The following is a 21,945-nucleotide window of genomic DNA, read 5'->3' as shown; positions in this document are numbered from 1 at the left end:
ACAACACTTTTTTTACCATTAATGGATGATTGGAGTTGTAGTTCCTCTCTGTCTCATCTGTTTGTGTAGATTGGTTTTCTGTATACTTTTGTTTGATTTTCTTTTCTTATCTGGGACATATAAAATGGATTGACTGTATTTAATTTTTTTTTCTAGGTACGGCGCTTCCATTCCATAAAAAACTATGTCCAGGGTGCCATAATATACCGAAAGCGAAGGAGTGGCAGCTAGCGCCAGAAACCGAAGGTTTCCACGTTTTTCATGTTGGAAAACGAAATGGTAGATTTATTCACTGGGAGCCAATATTTATTGGCACTCACAGCGATCCTTTGTACGACGAACGACTTAGCTGGGAAGGAAAAAGTGATAAAATGACACAGGTATAATAAATACTGATTATTCAATAAATATTATACAGGATTAGAGTTGGCCCAAGATAGTTTCCTGCACGAATAATTTACGGAAAATTGTAAATTATAGAAAATCTTCTATAATTATTAATGTTCTCTGATAATTTTTATATTTCTTTTTCGTTGAATTCTCACTTTAAATGTTTACTACAAAATAAAAACATAAAAATTTAAGCATATACCTTAATAGAAAAACGCTGACAACATAAAAATGAGCTAAGACAACTGACAATTAAAAACAATTTTTGGAAAGTTTAAGACACTTGTAGCGGCCTCGGGCACTTCTTAGAAGGTTTCCAATAGTTTTTAGAGGTTTATGGAACTTTCAAAATGATCAGGCATCTGACAATTTAAAACAGTTCTGGAAAACTTTAAAACACTTGTAGAAGCTCCTGGTACTTTTTAGAAGGTTGTCAGTAGCATTTAGAGGTCTCTGGCACTGTCAAAATGGTCCTAGAGGCCTCTGACATTCTATAAGTGAACTCTCGGAAACTTTAAGACACTGTTAGAAGCTTCTGGTACTTTTTAGAAGGTTGTTGACATTTAGAGGTCTCTGGCACTTTAAAAATGGCCCTAGTAGCCTCTGACACTCTAAGAGAACTCTCGAAAACTTTAAAACACTTGTAGAAGCTCCTGGTAATTTTTAGAAGGTTGTCAGTAGCATTTAGATGCCCCTGGCACTTTCAAAATAGCCCTAGAAGTCTCTTACATTCTATAAGTGAACTCTCGGAAACTTTAAGACACTGGTAGAAGCTCCTGGTACTTCTTAGAAGGTTGTTGTCATTTAGAGGTGCCTGGTACTTTCAAAATGGTCCTAGAGGCCTCTGACATTCTAAAAGAGAAATCTCGGAACCTTAAGGACACTTGTAGAAGCGCTGGTACTGTTTAGAAGGTTGTCAGTAGCATTTAGAGGTCCCTGGCACTTGAAGATGGTTCTAGTGGCCTCTAACATTCAAAGAAATCTCTCGTAAATTTGAAGACAGTTTTAGAGGCTTCTGGTACTTTTTAGAAGGTTATTGTCATTTAAAGGTCCCTGACACTTTCAAAAAGGCCCTAGAGGCCTCTGACTTTCTATAAGAGAACTCTCGGAAACGGAGCGTCTACAAGTGTCTTCAAATTTCCTAGAGTTGTCTTAGAGAGTCAGAGGCTTCTAGGACCATTTTGAAAGTAGATACCACAGACCTCTAAATGCTACTGACAACCTTCTAAAAACTATCAGGAGCTCCTACAAGTGTCTTAAAGTTTCCGAGAGTTTTCTTAGAGTGTCAGAGGCCTCTAAATGCTACTGACAGTCTTCTAAAAGGTATCAGGAGGTTCTACAAGTATCTTACAATTTCCGAGAGTTCTCTCAGAGTGTCAGAGGCTTCTACGGCCATTTTTAAAGTGCCAGAGATCTCTAAATGCCACTGACAATCTTCTAAAAAGTAGCAGGAGCTTCTACAAGTGTCTTAAAGTTTCCGAGAGTTCTCTTATAGAATGTCAGAGGCCTCTAGCACCATTTTTAAGGTGCCAGAGACCTCTAAATGCTACTGACAATCTTGTAAAAAGTATCAGAAGCTTCTACAAGTGTCTTAAAGTTTCCGAGAGTTCTTTTTTAGAATGTCAGAGGCCTCTAAATGCTACTGACAACCTTCTAAAAACTACCAGGAGCTTGTACAAGCGTCTTAAAGTTTCCGATAGTTCTCTAATAGAATGTCAGAGGTTTCTAGGACCATTTTGACAGTGCCAGAGACCTCTAAATGCTACTGACAATCTTCTAAAAACTACCATGAGCTTCTACTAGTGTCTTAAAGTTTCCGAGAGTTCTCTTATAGAATGTCAGAGGCCTCTAGCACCATTTTGACAGTGCCAGAGACCTCTAAATGCTACTGACAATCTTCTAAAAAGTATCAGGAGCTTCTACCAGTGTCTTAAAGTTTCCGAGAGTTCTCTTATAGAATGTCAGAGGCCTCTAGCACCATTTTGACAGTGCCACAGACCTTTAAATGCTACTGACAATCTTCTAAAAACTACCAGGAGCTTCTACTAGTGTCTTAAAGTTTCCGAGAGTTCTCTTATAGAATGTCAGAGGCTTCTAGGACCATTTTTAAGGTGTCAGAGACCTCTAAATGCTACTGACAACCTTCTAAAAACTACCAGGAGCTTCTACTAGTGTCTTAAAGATTGCGAGAGTTCTCTTATAGAATGTCAGAGGCTTCTAGGACCATTTTTAAGGTGTCAGAGACCTCTAAATGCTACTGACAATCTTCTAAATAGTATCAGGAGCTTCTACCAGTGTCTTAAATTTTCCGAGAGTTCTCTTAGAATGTCAGATGTCTCTAGCACCATTTTCAAGGTGCTGAGACATCTGTGTGACTTTTCAACTGTATTCTACACAGTCTGAAGTCACTGAATAGAGACCATTAAGTGCAAAACTAGTATATTTCTATCCTGCTCGCTCTAGCATAGTAATTTTGGAGTTTGCAATGAATAATACCGAATCTATTTCAGGGCTACGCACTGTGTGTTATGAACTACGACTTTCTGATACTGGACAACGGGTTTTTGGTCCATAAACCAGGAATCAAAATCTACAAAAAGGACTCCAAAAGAGCAATGCTGGCCGGCAAAACCAATCAGCTGATCAAGAAGATCATTTTCCCGGAACTAAAAGTTTTGTATGGTGTTAGAAAAGGCTGTGCAGTTTAATTTTTGATTATGTCGCGCCCACATATTGTACGAAACACTTTTATTACAAAGATACTGTAATTCGAATTTTGATATAGGCAGGTATCTTTAAAATACATGTTAGTCGAAATGTAATGAGATACAAGAATCTCGTGCAAATTTGCACTTTTAAGATGCCTTACTTACGGATAGTTCATTAAAAAAACTATTCTAAATAGTACCTAGCAATATTTTTGTGAAATTTGAAACAGTGAACGATATAAAGCCATAATTACACAGAAAGGGTACATAAGTTGTTAGCTAAGTATACTGATAGTAAGATGTTCTTACGCAAATCATACTTGAAACATTGTGATTACTCTATTTTAAATACTCTTTAGAAACTATAGGCATAATGGTAATTAAAAGTATTTTATTGAGTAAATAGTGCTATATTTAAAACTTTATATTATCACATTGATTTACAAAATGTTATTGTATTTTGAGTAATAGGTACTTTAATAATTACTCTGATTGTACGAATATACTTAATAAGTGATATTTCGCCTTATAAGGAAACATTTACGTTGTATTATTCTCGTAAATGCAGTTCAATGTTAGTAAACGTAAACGCTTCTATTATAACTCTCTGACTAGAATGTAGCAACTTTTATGGTATAAGTTTTATAATGTGAAGTTGAAATAAAAATACTTTCTGGTTAGCATAAAAAAAGCAGGGTATTTATATGATTACGATAAATAACTAGTAAAAGGGCTTTTTGTTTTAAAAAAAGTAAACAAATTCACAAATGTGCCTCTAAAATGCTCTATATTATAAATTTTCTCAATCTATTATGATCATATAGTTTGATCATACTTTAGCCCTGACACAAGTCATGTCGTATAGTAAACCTAAATGCTGTTAGTACTTGAAATACTGTGGCTTATACTTACCTATTTCTGTCATATTCCTATTTTTGTACATAGAATAGACTGATATATAACGATTTTTTTCTAAATATAATCAATCATAATGTATTAGCTTGAAAAGCTTATATGTAGAGTCCGGATATTTAGAAATTTCCTTTTTGTAAATCATAAAAGCAATCAAAACCTGTGACTATGTGCATTATGCAAAAAACGCCATTTGACAGATTTTTTCTTCTTTTTAATGCTTATTTTAGTTTTTTTGACAGAATAAAATTTTTGACAGAACAAGCTTATCAAATTTTTTATTTGAAAAGCTTGTTATTATCAGGATCAAGTGGGGTAAATGTAAGTACGAGTAAATGTAAACGCGGTTACATGTGTAAAATAACTCCTTTGACAAAAAAATCTAAGAGTTTTGACGTAATCTTATTGGTTCTGCAACATCGCACAGTGGGTCTTTCTAGGCCTTAAAAGTGGTAATAATCACTTTTGCTATATTGAAGGCTTTTGAGAGGCAAAAACATACCAATTTTCTGTTGCAGAACGGATAAAAAAACATTCCAAAACACTATAGAGCTCCAAAATCTCTTGCAAAAGCTTACAAAACAGTCTAGGAGCTTCTAAAAGCTTTTAGAACTTTTTCAACTTATCTAGAAGCTCTCAAAAGATTTCAAGACTGTTTAAAAGCTTCAAAAGTTTCTAGAACTGGCTACAAAGTTTCAAATGCTTTAAAAGCAGTCCAGAGCCTTCAATGCTCTTTAAAGTGTTCAAATACTTTCCAAATGCTCCTAAAGTACAGAAACTCGAAAATGCTTCTAAAGCAGTCGAAAGCCTTCCAAAAGCTTGTCTTTAAAATCTTAAAAGCAGTCCAGAACCTTCAATGCTCCTAAAGTAGTCTAAAAAGGTTTTAAAACACTACAAAAACTCGAAAATGCTTCTAAAGCAGTCGAAAGCCTTCCAAAAGCTTGTCTTAAAAGTCTTAAAAGCAGTCCAGAACCTTCAATGCTCCTAAAGTAGTCTAAAAAGGATTTAAAAAAATACAGAAACTCGAAAATGCTTGTAAAGCAGTCGAAAACTTTCCAAAAGCTTGTCTTAAAAGTCTTAAAAGCAGTCCAGAACCTTCAATGCTCTTAAAGTAGTCTAAAAAGGTTTTAAAACACTACAGAAACTCGAAAATGCTTCTAAAGCAGTCGAAAGCTATCCAAAAGCTTGTCTTAAAAGTCTTAAAAGCAGTCCAGAATCTTCAATGCTCCTAAAGTAGTCTAAACAGGTTTTAAAACACTACAGAAACTCGAAAATGCTTGTAAAGCAGTCGAAAACTTTCCAAAAGCTTGTCTTAAAAGTCTTAAAAGCAGTCCAGAACCTTCAATGCTCTTAAAGAAGTCTAAAATGGTTTTAAAACACTACAGAAACTCGAAAATGCTTCTAAAGCAGTCGAAAGCCTTCCAAAAGCTTGTCTTAAAAGTCTTAAAAGCAGTCCAGAATCTTCAATGCTCCTAAAGTAGTCTAAAAAGGTTTTAAAACACTACAGAAACGCGAAAATGCTTGTAAAGCAGTCGAAAACTTTCCAAAAGCTTGTCTTAAAAGTCTTAAAAGCAGTCCAGAACCTTCAATGCTCTTAAAGTAGTCTAAAAAGGTTTTAAAACACTACAGAAACTCGAAAATGCTTGTAAAGCAGTCGAAAACTTTCCAAAAGCTTGTCTTAAAAGTCTTAAAAGCAGTCCAGAACCTTCAATGCTCCTAAATTAGTCTAAAAAAGTTTTAAAACACTACAGAAACTCGAAAATGATTCTAAAGCAGTCGAAAGCTTTCCAAAAGCTTGTCTTAAAAATCTTAAAAGCAGTCCAGAACCTTCAATGCTCCTAAAGTAGCCTAAAACGGTTTTAAAACACTACAGAAACTCGAAAATGCTTCTAAAGCAATCGGAAGTCTTTCAAAATAGTCTAGAAGTTTCCAAGAGCTCCTAGAACAGTCTAAAAGATTCCAAATGCTCTTCAACTAGTCTAGAAGCTCCTAAAAAATATCAAAACAGTCTAGAAGCTTTCAAAAAATTCTAGAACCGTCTAAAAGTTTCCAAATTACCGTCCAAATGTTCCTAAAGTAGTCTAAACGATTTCAAAATACTACAGAAGCAGGCGAAAGTATTTTTCAAATCGTTTCCAAATGCTCTTCATCAAGTCTAGAAGCTCTCAAATCATTTCAAGACACTCCAAAGGTTTCCGTATGCTTTTAGAGCAGTTTGAAAGGTTCCAAAAGTATTTAGAACCGTCTACAAGATTTCAAATACCTTAAAAGCAGTCCAGAACCTTTAATGCTCTTAAAGTCGTATAAAAGGATTTCAAAACACTACAGAAACTCCAAAATGGTTCTAATGTCGTAAGCTTTAAAAAGCTTTTAGAGTGAGTCTCAAATGCTTTTCAACTAGTCTAGAAGCTCACAAAATTTCAAATTACCCTAAATTCTCCAAAAAATCTAGAACCGTCTTAGAGTTTCCAAATGCCTCTAAAGCATTCACTGCACCTTCAATATGCTCTTTAAACTGTCCAAAAGTCTTCAAAATGCTTCTCAAGCAGTTAAAAATTTTGTAAAAGTTTCCAAAATACTCTAAAATCCTTTTTCTTAAAAAATCTGTGCTTCAAACGCAGTTTGAAGCTTCAAAAAAAATTCTAGAACTCGAATTCAAAAAAAGTACAATTTTGCATCTCTGAGAGAGTTTTGTGCTTTTTTGAGGAAAATAATTTTGCTTTTTCTCACGATTTTAGTGCTTTCTAATCCGGACTCTACTTATATGTTTCTACGATCAAATCTATGTATAAATTAGTTTTAACTTATTTATGTTCACGTTCTTGTAACGGACCTCGAATTTTATTCTGAAGAAAATCAATCCTAATAAAAGTATAATATCTGAGTTATAAGGAGTTTTATTTGATGTACATTTTTGTCGTGTTTCAAAAATAATTCAAAAATTTTTAAATATAAATTTTTCAAAATTATTTCTAGCATAAAACACAAATTTTAAGACTATTCAGGACAAATTTGGTCTCTCACAAATCTTGAATGTTTAGTTTCGTACTACCTATATTCTAAAAAATTGAACGCCAGTAACAATTAGTCCAAAAATCTTGTTTTTTTGGACTAATTAGTGTGACATTTTCATAAACCACCAAAACAAAGTTAATAGTTTAAACTGAAACATTTAAAATTCACAACATATTAAAAAATTAACTTATTAACCTCCCAGACGACCAGATTTGAATTCTTTTGAACCATTTTAAAGTAAATGATACAATAACCCAGATAGACAGTGGTAAGTAGATATACAAGGTGGATTTATTATCATGTAAGCTGAAATTTGAAACTGCCGTCAAAATGTTTGAAACATAAAACCGTAAAAAAACCATTCAAATTTATACAGGGTGTTCAATTACAAAAAGTGATGCAGTGTGCACGTGGCTGTAAACATTAAAATAAACGTTCTATTGCGTTATCAAAACAAAGCAATCAGTCGAGTACCATCTAGAAATTCCACTTTCGCACCTCAAAACAATAATATGCACGCGTCCTGCAATACATTTGGAAATCGTACCCTCTGCAATTGCACGAATCCCTTGCACGCGGTACTACACCGTGTGTAACGGGGTATTTAACTTTGATTAAGCGGAGCTCTTGCCAAGTCGTGCAATCCGAGTGATCTAAACCCGAAGTGAATCGAAAACGTTCCTAAAAACCCACAGCCAGCCAATCAGCGTTTGATAAAATGGATAAGAGTGGTAAGTGTTTTGTTGATTGCCAAACTTTGAATTTTCGTTGCGAATAGCGCAAATCAGTTTTCAATCACGTTAATAAGGTTGAAATTGGTTTGAAGCAAAATAGTAGCAAAAATTACTGAAAACATGTGAAACTAGAAGACGCTTTCTAACAGAAATTTTATTTGTTTTATAGCAAAAGCAGTTTTGCCAGAATGTCAGTCGTCATGCTGCTCCCGAAGAACCCTCAAGCCGGAAGAAACTCCCGTAAAAGAGGAAGATTGCCAGAGGAAAGGTTGTTGTCAAGAGAAGAAGTGTTGTTTAAATGGACAATGCTGCTCTGAGCCTGGAGGTTGCAAATGCCAGAATTGCAAGTGCAAGGAGTGTTGCAGGGAGAACATTTGTTGTCCCACAGGAAAATGTTGCTCCAAACCAGGTGGATGTGATTTTAAACCCTGCAAATGTCCTGAATGCAATAAAGATGGAAGACGCTGCAAAGAAAAAGCATGTCGTTCAAGTGGGAAATGCTGCTCTGAGCCTGGAGGTTGCAAATGCCAGAATTGCAAGTGCAAGGAGTGTTGCAGAGAGAACATTTGCTGTCCCACAGGAAAATGTTGCTCTAATCCAGGTGGATGTGATTGTAAACCTTGCAAATGCTCTGAATGCAATAAAAATGGAAGCTGCTGCAAAGAAAAAGCATGTTGTTCAAGTGGGAAATGCTGCTCTGAGCCTGGAGGTTGCAAATGCCAGAATTGCAAGTGCAAGGAGTGTTGCAAGGAAAACATTTGTTGTCCTACTGGAAAATGTTGCTCTAAACCAGGTCGATGCGATTGTAAACCCTGCAAATGCTCTGAATGCAATAAAAATGGAAGCTGCTGCAAAGAAAAAGCATGTTGTTCAAGTGGGAAATGCTGCTCTGAGCCTGGAGGTTGCAAATGCCAGAATTGCAAGTGCAAGGAGTGTTGCAAGGAAAACATTTGTTGTCCTACTGGAAAATGTTGCTCTAAACCAGGTGGATGCGATTGTAAACCCTGCAAATGCCCTGAATGCAATAAAAATGGAAGCTGCTGCAAAGAAAAAGCATGTTGTTCAAGTGGGAAATGCTGCTCTGAGTCTGGAGGTTGCAAATGCCAGAATTGCAAGTGCAAGGAGTGTTGCAAGGAAAACATTTGTTGTCCTACTGGAAAATGTTGCTCTAAACCAGGTCGATGTGATTGTAAACCTTGCAAATGTCCTGAATGCAATAAAGATGGAAGCTGCTGCAAAGAAAAAGCTTGTTGTTCAAGTGGGAAATGCTGTTGTGAGCCTGGAGGTTGCAAATGCCAGAATTGCAAGTGCAAGGAGTGTTGCAAGGAAAACATTTGTTGTCCTACTGGAAAATGTTGCTCTAAACCAGGTGGATGCGATTGTAAACCCTGCAAATGCCCTGAATGCAATAAAAATGGAAGCTGCTGCAAAGAAAAAGCATGTTGTTCAAGTGGGAAATGCTGCTCTGAGCCTGGAGGTTGCAAATGTGAGAATTGCAAGTGCAAGGAGTGTTGCAAGGAAAACATTTGCTGTCCTATTGGAAAATGTTGCTCCAAACCAGGTGTATGTGATTGTAAACCTTGCAAATGTCCTGAATGCAATAAAGATGGAAGCTGCTGTAAAGAAAAAGCATGTTGTTCAAGTGGGAAATGCTGCTCTGAGCCTGGAGGTTGCAAATGCCAGAATTGCAAGTGCATGGAGTGTTGCAAGGAAAACATTTGCTGTCCTACTGGAAAATGTTGCTCTAAACCAGGTGGATGCGATTGTAAACCCTGCAAATGCCCTGAATGCAATAAAAATGGAAGCTGCTGCAAAGAAAAAGCATGTTGTTCAAGTGGGAAATGCTGCTCTGAGCCTGGAGGTTGCAAATGCCAGAATTGCAAGTGCAAGGAGTGTTGCAAGGAAAACATTTGTTGTCCTACTGGAAAATGTTGCTCTAAACCAGGTGGATGCGATTGTAAACCCTGCAAATGCCCTGAATGCAATAAAAATGGAAGCTGCTGCAAAGAAAAAGCATGTTGTTCAAGTGGGAAATGCTGCTCTGAGTCTGGAGGTTGCAAATGCCAGAATTGCAAGTGCAAGGAGTGTTGCAAGGAAAACATTTGTTGTCCTACTGGAAAATGTTGCTCTAAACCAGGTCGATGTGATTGTAAACCTTGCAAATGTCCTGAATGCAATAAAGATGGAAGCTGCTGCAAAGAAAAAGCTTGTTGTTCAAGTGGGAAATGCTGTTGTGAGCCTGGAGGTTGCAAATGCCAGAATTGCAAGTGCAAGGAGTGTTGCAAGGAAAACATTTGTTGTCCTACTGGAAAATGTTGCTCTAAACCAGGTGGATGCGATTGTAAACCCTGCAAATGCCCTGAATGCAATAAAAATGGAAGCTGCTGCAAAGAAAAAGCATGTTGTTCAAGTGGGAAATGCTGCTCTGAGCCTGGAGGTTGCAAATGTGAGAATTGCAAGTGCAAGGAGTGTTGCAAGGAAAACATTTGCTGTCCTATTGGAAAATGTTGCTCCAAACCAGGTGTATGTGATTGTAAACCTTGCAAATGTCCTGAATGCAATAAAGATGGAAGCTGCTGTAAAGAAAAAGCATGTTGTTCAAGTGGGAAATGCTGCTCTGAGCCTGGAGGTTGCAAATGCCAGAATTGCAAGTGCATGGAGTGTTGCAAGGAAAACATTTGCTGTCCTACTGGAAAATGTTGCTCCAAATCAGGTGGATGTGATTGTAAACCTTGCAAATGCTCTGAATGCAATAAAGATGGAAGCTGCTGCAAAGAAAAAGCATGTTGTTCAAGTGGGAAATGCTGTTCTGAGCTTGGAGGTTGCAAATGCGAGAATTGCAAGTGCAAGGAGTGTTGCAAGGAAAACATTTGCTGTCCTACTGGAAAATGTTGCTCCAAACCAGGTGTATGTGATTGTAAACCTTGCAAATGCTCTGAATGCAATAAAGATGGAAGCTGCTGCAAAGAAAAAGCATGTTGTTCAAGTGGGAAATGCTGTTCTGAGCTTGGAGGTTGCAAATGCGAGAATTGCAAGTGCAAGGAGTGTTGCAAGGAAAACATTTGCTGTCCTACTGGAAAATGTTGCTCCAAACCAGGTGTATGTGATTGTAAACCTTGCAAATGCTCTGAATGCAATAAAGATGGAAGCTGCTGCAAAGAAAAAGCATGTTGTTCAAGTGGGAAATGCTGCTCTGAGCCTGGAGGTTGCAAATGCCAGAATTGCAAGTGCAAGGAGTGTTGCAAGGAAAACATTTGTTGTCCTACTGGAAAATGTTGCTCTAAACCAGGTGGATGTGATTGTAAACCTTGCAAATGTCCTGAATGCAATAAAGATGGAAGCTGCTGCAAAGAAAAAGCTTGTTGTTCAAGTGGGAAATGCTGTTGTGAGCCTGGAGGTTGCAAATGCCAGAATTGCAAGTGCAAGGAGTGTTGCAAGGAAAACATTTGTTGTCCTACTGGAAAATGTTGCTCTAAACCAGGTGGATGTGATTGTAAACCTTGCAAATGTCCTGAATGCAATAAAGATGGAAGCTGCTGCAAAGAAAAAGCTTGTTGTTCAAGTGGGAAATGCTGTTGTGAGCCTGGAGGTTGCAAATGCCAGAATTGCAAGTGCAAGGAGTGTTGCAAGGAAAACATTTGTTGTCCTACTGGAAAATGTTGCTCTAAACCAGGTGGATGTGATTGTAAACCCTGCAAATGCTCTGAATGCAATAAAAATGGAAGCTGCTGCAAAGAAAAAGCATGTTGTTCAAGTGGGAAATGCTGCTCTGAGCTTGGAGGTTGCAAATGTCAGAATTGCAAATGCAAGAAGTGTTGCAGAGAGAACATTTGTTGTCCCACAGGAAAATGTTGCTCTAAACCAAGTGGATGTGATTGTAAACCCTGCAAATGCCTTGAATGCAATAAAGATGGAAGCTGCTGCGAAGAAAAAGCATGTTGTTCAAGTGGGAAATGCTGCTCTGAGCCTGGGGGTTGCAAATGTCAGAATTGCAAGTGTAAGGAGTGTTGCAGGGAGAACCTTTGTTGCCCCACAGGAAGATGTTGTTCTAAACCAGGTGGATGTGATTGCAAAAATTGCAAATGCAGTGAATGCGTTAAAAATGAAGCATTAATTTAAATAACATTGTTTATTTCTATTTAATATTAGTATTATGTTAATTAATAATGTTGCAAAAGTATTTAATACAAAGAAATGCTAAAAAATACTTAAGGTAGTTCAATAACTTAAATAAGTTCATATCCAATCCGTACCTATACAATTATGTATAACTCATCTGCAAAACACATTGTACACCATTTCAATAAATTACAAAATTTGATATACCATATCACACTCCACCAAGAACTGTATGAACGAGACTTTCAAATTGGGTTAAGTTTTGCAATTAGATCACGAGGCAAATAAAGTGTAATGAAAGATTTTTTTAAAACATTGTTTTTTCGGGTAAAACTGCACTATTGGGAGGCGGAAAATCCATACTGGATCATAAGTGTGCCAAATCATCGCCGTTCAGCATCATTTTTTTATTTCAAAATATGTAAGAGCATGATTGACTGGTCATATTTCCAAAATTTTAGATTTTTTTGGATTGCGTTAACATACGTAGAAAACATCCTAAAGTGGCCCCATTATGTAATATTTCCAAACCAGATAGATTGATCCAGTCAACTGGTCTGCGCGGTCTCCAGATCTGACGCCGCTTGATTTTTTTTTGTGAAGTTTTATAAGAGATAAAGTGATGGCGACTGCACCCACAACTCTGCCTGCTCGTTAGTGAAACCTGAAATGTTAACGCAAGTGCGAAATTATTTTAGAAAAAGAGTAGTGTATTATGTTTGAAAGTTAAAGGAAGTCATTTTGAACAACTTCCGAAACATAGTACAATTTTATTAATTGGGTTATAATTTAATGTTTTTTTTTTATTTATTTACTTTGCCAAATTTTTATAAATGTATTGGAAACCGTTTCTGAGATATAGCATTGTAACACTTTAAAAGCACAAGCAGGTCCGTTGGAATTCCCGTAGTGTTTTAAAACCTTTTTAGACTACTTTAGGAGCATTTGGAAGGTATTTGGACTGTTTAAAAAGCATATTGTAGGTTCTGGAATGCTTCAGAGGTATTTGGAAACTCTTAAGCGGTTCTAGAATTTTTTGAGAGCTTCTAGACTGTTTTGATATCTTTTGCGGGATTCTAGACTAGTTGAAGAGCATTTGGAATCTTTTAGACTGTTCTAGGAGCTTTTGGAAGCTTCTAGCCTGTTTTGAAAGACTTCCGACTGCTTTAGAAGCATGTTTTGTCCAGAAATGTCAAAGGTCGGTTGTTATTATTATTTACAAAGAGGAAAATTTTTTTAAATCCGGACTAGAGATTAGTATGGATTACAATTTGATGCGCACTTTAAGGAAAATCTGTTCATAATTCAGAAACGGTTTTAAAGTTGGGTATAGGAAAGTATACATGAATTTGTTTTAAATTTACTGTCCTTTTATTATAAACCATAATACACTGATAGATTCATAAACCAAAAACTACATTTTGCTAGTTTTTCTAAGTGTTTCACTCAAATATTTGACCACAATACTATAGATTGTCTTCATTTTCAGTCTCTGAGCTTCTCAACCATGTGGTCTAAACCTTTCAGGACTTTTGAAGACAAATTTACTATTTTTATACATTGGTCGTACAAACGGTCGGAAAATCGAAAGTAGATGTTCTTTTAGACTAATCTGGCAACAACACAAAATCCAAAATACTTTAAAAAATCAGTCTGAACTCAATCTAAGCTACGCTCAAAATTTCAACAAAAAATATTCAACCATTTTCAAGATTATTCTAATATCCCATCACCCTGTATACTTCATATGCGTAAGTTTTAAGACCAAATACTGGTACTATACTGTTTTATATAATCAGTCAGAATTCGGCTAAGACTTGCACCGCTCTTATGTAATATACGACCAATGGCTACGAACAGTCACGTCCTTGATGGGTAATAATGGATGGGTCTGATGGTGTTTGCTCCAAGATGCCACTACACTTTGGAGTAGTCCAATGACGAGTAACTTAGTTTAAATCTTTTTCCTTTTGTGCCTAAAAATTGTAAACTACTTTGAGTTTGACTCGTGCATTATGAATCTTTTAGCGCAATTGTGTATTGTCAGTTGCAGTGTTTTTATTGGAGGTAAGTACGCTATTTTTATTGATAATTTGTGTCCCATTAATGAATGAAAATTTAGTATTTACGCAATTACTTACGACTTTTAATGAACTAGTTGGATAACATAACATACTTTGGTAAAAGGTCAAATGTTAAGCGTTTTCCTCTTATGCGATGCATAATAACATTCTTCGTATTTTTTTTTTTATCTTAAATTTTACTGTTAAATTTTTTATTCTATTGTATAGTATTTTTCAATGGCTATTGTTTTATCCACTACGTAATTATCTAATTAGATCTCATTGCAACAATCCCAAAAGTGTTTCGTCCAGTGTTGCCAAGTCAAAATATTTAATGGCGGTAGAATAATCAGTCAAAAAATGGTAGATCAAAACAAATTCATTCATTTTACATTATTACACAGGGTCTTTTATTAATTGTCAAAAAATTTTAATCATTAATTCCTGCTATAAAAACAGTACTTCAAAAATACAGACATTTACATTTTTTTATTAATAATTGTAAGTTTTGACATTAGTGACAGATATCACGTGGCTTTAAAGGATAATTTAGCTAAGCCATTGTAAAAAATCCAAAATCTCAAAAAACGTTTTATATCAAATACTGCAAGAAATCCTGATTTCTGCAACATTTGAGCATGGTTTGACAGTTTTGACTGTAGTGACAGTTGTCACGTGATTTTAGAACACTAATTAGCCAGACGGTCACGTGAAAATTGGCAAAATAACTGTCATAAATCTCAGAAACACGTTTTGTCTCAAATACTGCAAGAAAACGTTTCTAAATCCTGATATTTGCAACTTTTGAGCATGGTTTGTCAGTTTTTGACGTTATTGACAGTTGTCACGTGATATTAGAAGAACATTTAGCCAGACTATGAAGTGATATTTGTCAAAATAACTGTCATAAATCTCAGAAACGCGTTTTATATCGAATACTGCAAGAAAACGTTTATAAACTCTGATTTTTGCAACTTTTGAGCATGTTTGACAATTTTTGACGTTATTGACAGTTGTCACGTGAGTTCAGAAGACTATAAAGTGACAATTGTCAAAATAACTGTCATAAATCTCAGAAACACGTTTTATATCAAATACTGCACGAGAACGTTTCTAAATACTGATTTTTGCAACTTTAGACAATGATTTGACAGATTTGACGTTATTGACAGTTGTCACGTGATTGTAGAACACTATTTAGCTAGACGGTCACGTGATAATTGTCAAAATAACTGTAATAATTCTCAAAAACACGTTTTATATCAAATACTGCAAGAAAACGTTTCTAAACCCTGATTTTTGCAACTTTTGAGCATGGTTTGACAGTTTTTGACGTTATTGACAGTTGTCACGTGATTTTAGAAGACTATTTAGCCAGACTATGAAGTGACAATTGTCAAAATAGCTGTCATAAATCTCAGAAACGCGTTTTATATCAAATACTGCTAGAAAACGTTTATAAATCTTGATTTTTGCAACTTTTGACAATGGTTTCACAGTTTGGACATTATTGACAATTGTCACGTGGTTGTAGAACACTATTTAGCTAGACGGTCACGTGATAATTGTCAAAATAACTGTCATAAATCTCAGAAACGCGTTTTATATCAAATACTGCTAGAAAACGTTTATAAATCTTGATTTTTGCAACTTTTGACAATGGTTTCACAGTTTGGAGATTATTGACAATTGTCACGTGATTGTAGAACACTATTTAGCTAGACGGTCACGTGATAATTGTCAAAATAACTGTAATAATTTTCAAAAACACGTTTTATATCAAATACTGCAAGAAAACGTTTCTAAACCCTGATTTTTGCAACTTTTGAGCATGGTTTGGCAGTTTTGACGTTATTGACAGTTGTCACGTGATTTTAGAAGACTATGAAGTGACAATTGTCAAAATAACTGTCATAAATCTCAGAAACACGTTTTATATCAAATACTGCTAGAAAATGTTTATAAATCCTGATTTTTGAAACTTTTGACAATGGTTTGACAGTTTGGACATTATTGACAAATGTCACGTGATTGTAGAACACTATTTAGCTAGACGGTCACGTGATAATTGTCATAATAACTATCAATTCTCAGAAACACGTTTTATATCAAATACTGCAAGAAAACGTTTCTAAACCCTGATTTTTGCAACTTTTGAGCATGGTTTGACAGTTTTGACGTTATTGACAGTTGTCATGTGATTTCAGAAGACTATGGTGTGACAATTGTGAAAATAACTGTCATAAATTTCAGAATTCAATAAACTGCAAAAAAATATATAAAAAATGTCAGAACTAACATAATGGCAACAGCGTAATTAAAAACGGTAGATTATATACAAAAAACCGGAGAACGGTAGAAGAACTACAAAAACGATAGATATACCGTTCTAACGGTAGACCTGGCAACATTGGTTTCGTCCGTAAATATTGAATGTCACTAGTTACACTTTAAAAATGTAGAAAAGCAAAACAATTTAACTAAAAGGAATTTACATTTCAGCCCGATCACCGCAAAGAAATGTATTATTCCTACAAGCAGCAATTTAATGCATATTGTGTGCATAATACGTGACAAACAGATGAATTAGCGAAATCCTTTACAAGATAAATTATTCATGGTAGTAACAAAAATATTCCAATTCTCATTCAAAATATTCCATCCCATCGAATTCTGACTTACAAATATCTTAAAAACGTAAATAAATGTTTTCAAAGTCAAAAATTGAATTGTCTAGTGTCAAACCTTAAAATGACTATTAAACACATTAAGAATATTAATTTTACAGTCAAAATGTGACGTAAAAATTTAATATTATGAATTTTTTGATTGTCGGAACCCAAGAAAACAAAAAACACTCAAAAAATTGAACTTTCCAGGCTAAAGTTGAAATTTTTTCTCAACTGCACAATTTTCAACTTTTACGTTGTTAAAAATGTCAAAAATATCATAATTTTAATTTTTATAATCAAAAATTGACAAGCTGCAGGTAGAGAATAATTGTCAAAATTGGCTTTTTATTGTCAGAAAATAAGTTTTTTAATTGTCAACGGTCAAAAATTCGATTAAACATTTAAAATACTAGATTATCAAAATTGTCACAAAAATTAAATTTCGTAAATTAATTTGTTTTTTTAAATCAAAAAACCAGTGCAGAAGTGTCAAATTTTTAATTTTAGAACGTCAGGAATGGATGTATGTCTACAGAGTTTAGAATAAAATACGTTTTAGTGTTAGTTGATTGAAAGTGTCAAAGGCGAAAGTTTTGACTTTTAGATTTCTAAATTGAAAATTGTTAAAAAGAGTCCGATTTACACATTTCAAGTGTCAGAAGTAAAAAAGTGTCAAATTTCAAACTAAAAAAATGAATTGTCAAGTGTCAAACATTGAAAAATTGTAGTGTTTCAGTTAAAGGTTGAACTTTCAGAATATTAGAATTACAGTAACATTTTTACAGATCATGAAACTTTCTATTTTCAGAATGTCAAAACCCAAGAAAACAAAAGGAAAACTTTAAAAAAAATTTAACTTTTCAAGCTAACACACATGATTTTTTTTCCTAAATAATTGAGAAAAACTTTATTTATGGATGGAAAATGGAAACACATTTATGGATATAGCTTTGAAATTGTTCTTTTACATATGAACGTTGTTTTTTATTTTCAAACATTGACCCTGTATATTTCAGAAACTGTACTGTTTTTTATTCAGCACATAGTAGATTATAACGCAGGCCATGATTGGCTGAATTGAATGACGTAATAATATACAGAGTACACTACGGCCCGGTTGTACAGGATGTGCAGCTGTTCCTTGGAAACTATACATAGTACGAGAAAAAAAATTAAATAAATAATATTGATTAATTTGTGTTAAAATACTTAATAGTATTTTCTAATAATACTATCAAAATTGTATCAAAATTAAAACAAAAATATCAAAGCCAAAGTCAAAGTTAATAACAAGGTTCTTGGTGGTGTACACCTATCCAACCTGACAATAACTAATTATAAATAATTAATTATACAATAGGAATAACTAAACATACTAAACAATTTGTTTTTCTAACATTGTGATTTTCGAGAAGTTTCTAGACCGTACAAGATTCAGGTTAAATTGTGCATTTATCTTATTACTACTCATCAAAGAACAGTGCGTAAAATACCTAATTGAATAATTTCAATTTAACTCAGGTTTAATAAACTTCCTCCTACAGAAATAAAACTCACAAATTACAGCGTATTACATTTCTAAAAATTGAACATCTCAATCGAAATTTCTTCTGTTTGTATAAAACATTTAGGAATGTCGTACATAATATGGCAAATATTTAAAATAGACATCTTTTGGTATTGCCAAATTATGAAGATAACACAATTGATCGGTTACGTGACTATACATTGTGAAAGTTGAGGTTTATTTAAAAATTAAACCAAAAACCAATAAACATCTCTTACTCAATCAAATGCTAATATAAGCTTGTGTAGTATTGGCGCTTTTATGTTTCGATCAGAAACGTGATTTTACTGGACCTTGGGTACATATGCTTGTTTGCCTGAAGAAATAATCACATAAAGTGTGTTATATCACGAGAACAAAAGTTAATTAATTAACGAAGATTCCCTGGGAAAACTATAGGTTTGTTTGTAGAAGATTTCTTCAACTAATAAACGAGAAACTATTTACTATAAATTACCCCCTCTATATTATACAGGGTGGTCCAGTTTTAAATGTCAATAATTCACCATTCGATAGCCCATCAAAAAATAAGTTAACATACATTATGTCATTTTGCTTCCCAACGAAAAAATACAGTCCATAAAAGTTTAGTTTAAAAAATCGGTTTCTTGTCATAACTGTCAGACCGCTGGAGCAATATTTTAATCAAATTTAGAACCATGAATATGTGCAATTAATACTCATTATGTGATGTTAATGACGTTTGTCGAAACTGTCCAGTGGTGTAAATACAGAAAGATGGTTTTCATGTTTCTGCTTCATTCTCTACGTCACTGTATAATTTTCAAAAATATTTTTTTACTTTACTTGTTCAATTTGACAAAATAAGTATCTCTTATAAAATTCTGATTTGAAACTTTGTTTACGAGATAATTGAGTTATTACGTTCAAAACAAAACCCAACCCAACTTAAAAGTTTTCTTGAAAACAGTGAAAATTCACTTAAGAAGCTTAAAAAACGTCTTTGTAGACAGTTTTCATAGTTTCCAAACAAATTGAAAGACTTTAGTTTTGAAAATTGACTTAAAACCAGTAAATTTACTTGGAAACTGTAAAAATTTACTTGAGAGGCTTAAAAATTGTCTTTGTAGTCAGTCGTTATAGTTTTCAGATAAGTTGAAAAACTTTAGTAGTGAAAACTGACTTGTAGCCATGAAAAACTACTTATCTAGAATTTTTCACTACAAATTCACACATTTCAACCTTGAAAATTGACTTGGACACCAAAAAGTGACTCTGTACCAATGAAAAGTGACATAAAAGCTTTAAATTTGCACTTAAAGCAAGTTTTCATAATTTGAAAATACATTTCAATATTTTAGTCTTGAAAATAGTCTTAAATACAGAATATCAACATTAGATTCATGAAAATTGACTTGAAGACTAACTTTTCAAGTTTTTTAACTTTGCTTTTTATTTTCTTAGAATTCTGGATTATTTTTAGAGCTTTAAAACTGCTTTAAGCTTGGAAAATCATGTACCTATTAGGTTTATCTTCACCAAGTTTTTGACATAGCCGACTTAAAACATTATTTTAACATTTTCCATAGGCTTAAACATGCCATTTCACGCTTTGATAGTATTAAATTGACTTCTAAACGCTTCATTGTGATTTAAGACTGAAAAACCGAATTTTAAACTTAATGTTTTATAGTAAAAGTTATGTTTCAGACTCTTCATTGATGAACGTAAACAATTTTGGCATTAAATGCTACGATATTAGTCTTGAACGCTAATTTTTGGAATTAAATTAGTCCGGAAATTCGGATTGTTGCCAGTGTTTAATTGGATAAAAAAAAAGTTTGAATTGAATAATCAGTTTTACACTACCTATAGTCAAAAAAATTGAACGCCAGGAAACATTAGTCCAAAAATCCTGTTTTTTGACTATTGAATATTTAGTGTCAAAAATTAACTCGTGAACCTCACAGATGACCCTATTTGAATACTTTTGAACCATTTTAAAGTAAAAAACACAATAACCCAAGTAGACATTTTTGTCAATTTTGAATAACATCACAGACAAGCTAATATATAACATTGGAGGTTTGCGTCTTCCTTAGGAAGCGTTCTTCAGGAAAATGACATAATGTATGTCAACTATTTTTTGATGGGCTATCCATTGGTGAATTATTGACATTTAAAGCTGGACCACCCTGTAGAGTAAAAAAAAGTTCTATTTCTTACATGGGTTATAGAGTGTATTTCAACTGGCGGCCTCTACAAGTTACAACAGAACTAATTACAAAAATTTAATTATTAAAAAATGTAAATGTCAAAACTTTGACTCTTATGTTCCAGTTGTCTTAGTTAGTCTTGGTTTGTTTTTTTGTAGAGAGTATTACTTCTTTTCTTGTTTATGTATGTACATTTAGGGTTTGTTTTCTATTACTGATCAATTTTACAGCAAATTGTCAATATAATACTGGCTACAACGACAATAATTACTACAGTGGACAAAAGCGCAAAGTAAATAATTATCCTCAGCTGCAAAAACGATCTGAAGCTTGCCCTGAAGCTAATGGAACATTTCCAACAAATACGTGCGATGGGTAAGTACGAAATGCTAATAATCAACAATTTCATCATCAACCAGCTTTTATTATAAAGAAAATTTAACAAAAATTTCTCTCAAATTCTTTACGTTCAGTTTGAACATACTAACCAGTATATCCTAATCCAAATCAAGTATTTTTAGTCGAGTATACTAAAGCTCTTTAGTAACAGTAGCAGACTCTCAGTCAAGCAAGATCATTTATATTATTATTAATATTTGGAATATTATATTTATATTTATACTTTTTATCGAATGTTGACTTTATTGCCTACTTTAATAAATATCGTATGATCTTTCGTAACACAATTCTTCTGACGAAACAATTATACTTTTCATCTAGGCTGAACAAATCTAGCAATAGGTCCAGAGAAGCCTGGAATATCGTTCGTGCTCTTACAGGGAGATCGTCTACTCGTGCTGTACCTAGTGATATTCAGCCACATGAGTTCAACTCATTTTACTGCGGGGTGGCGGCTGACCTCGCTGGGGACATTCCCTCGGGCTCCATCGACCCTAGATCTTACCTTGGGCATCTTTCTGTGCCTCAATCATTTTTTCCCGGTACAAAAATTTTTTAAACTGTCAAGTTGTGCCAGATTTGATGGGATTTCTCTGAGGGTTGTTTCTGCGCTGCCTGACAATGTTTTATCTGTTCTCGCCGATGCAATTAGCGCATCCTTTTCTAAGGCAGTTTTCCCATCATGTCTTAAGAGAGCTCAGGTTATTCCTCTTTACAAGTCCGGTGAGCGCTCCTCAGTTTTCTCTTTTTAACTTCATATAGCACCTCTACGTTTGAAACATGTTCTGTCCATGGTATTCTCAAGATCCTACGGTATGTCCACATCTCGAAGGCTTCCAATTTTTGTTCGCAATATACGTTTATGGTCTAAGCCTACACACCATACAGTAAGACCGGAAACCCATAGCGTTTGAGCATACGACTTCTTCGGTCCAGGCTCTCAGACAGCGCAGCATCTTGATCCTCATGAACATGGTGCACAGGCTCTCTCAATGCGTTTTCCGAACAATAGTCCATAGATCAGTTGACACTTGTCACCAAGTCTATTTCCAGCTTTTCGCCTTCCACATACAGGTCCTCATTTGGCACTTCAGTTTTGGAAACAATCATGTATTTGGTCTTCTTAACGTTGAGTGTTAGACCATATTCTCGACTAGATGTGATGAAGTTATTCAACATATTTTTAAAG

The 21,945-nt window shown here is 34.4% G+C and overlaps 3 protein-coding genes across 8 annotated transcripts in view; all 3 read left to right on the top strand.

Annotated features, from left to right (window-relative positions):
* LOC145728926 (beta-1,4-glucuronyltransferase 1-like) overlaps positions 1-6,894 on the top strand; it is a 109,876-nt gene extending 102,982 nt beyond the window's left edge. For all 3 annotated transcript variants that reach the window (XM_081979484.1, XM_081979485.1, XM_081979483.1), the window contains exons 6-7: positions 157-380; positions 2,901-6,894. In XM_081979484.1, coding sequence (XP_081835610.1) covers positions 157-380; positions 2,901-3,098 — 422 coding nt within the window. In that variant the 3' untranslated portion in view covers positions 3,099-6,894. The remainder of the gene's footprint in view (positions 1-156; positions 381-2,900) is intronic.
* A 610-nt stretch (positions 6,895-7,504) lies between these two features.
* Positions 7,505-12,080, top strand: LOC145728920 (uncharacterized). Of its 4 annotated transcripts, none has more exons than XM_081979470.1 (3): positions 7,505-7,756; positions 7,929-8,084; positions 8,469-12,080. In XM_081979470.1, exons 1-3 carry the CDS (start codon positions 7,744-7,746, stop codon positions 11,876-11,878), a joined length of 3,579 nt encoding a protein of 1,192 aa, XP_081835596.1. In that variant the 5' UTR covers positions 7,505-7,743; the 3' UTR covers positions 11,879-12,080. The 4 variants fall into 4 exon arrangements, with proteins under 4 accessions (XP_081835596.1, XP_081835595.1, XP_081835594.1 ...); XM_081979469.1 differs by having other exon boundaries at positions 7,507-7,756; positions 7,929-10,088; positions 10,473-12,080; XM_081979468.1 differs by having other exon boundaries at positions 7,508-7,756; positions 7,929-10,388; positions 10,581-12,080.
* Positions 12,081-13,683: 1,603 nt separating this feature from the next.
* Positions 13,684-21,945, top strand: part of LOC145728928 (protein obstructor-E-like) — a 15,019-nt gene continuing 6,757 nt past the window's right edge. Inside the window, exons 1-2 of the mRNA XM_081979491.1 lie at positions 13,684-13,945; positions 20,588-20,732. Coding sequence (XP_081835617.1) covers positions 13,894-13,945; positions 20,588-20,732 — 197 coding nt within the window. The 5' untranslated portion in view covers positions 13,684-13,893. The remainder of the gene's footprint in view (positions 13,946-20,587; positions 20,733-21,945) is intronic.

This window comes from Ips typographus, linkage group LG5 (assembly GCF_016097725.1).
Source record: "Ips typographus isolate SLU linkage group LG5, UJ_Ityp_2.0, whole genome shotgun sequence".
NCBI classification, from domain to species: Eukaryota; Metazoa; Arthropoda; class Insecta; order Coleoptera; family Curculionidae; genus Ips; species Ips typographus.
This window is presented reverse-complemented; position numbering and strand designations above follow the sequence as displayed.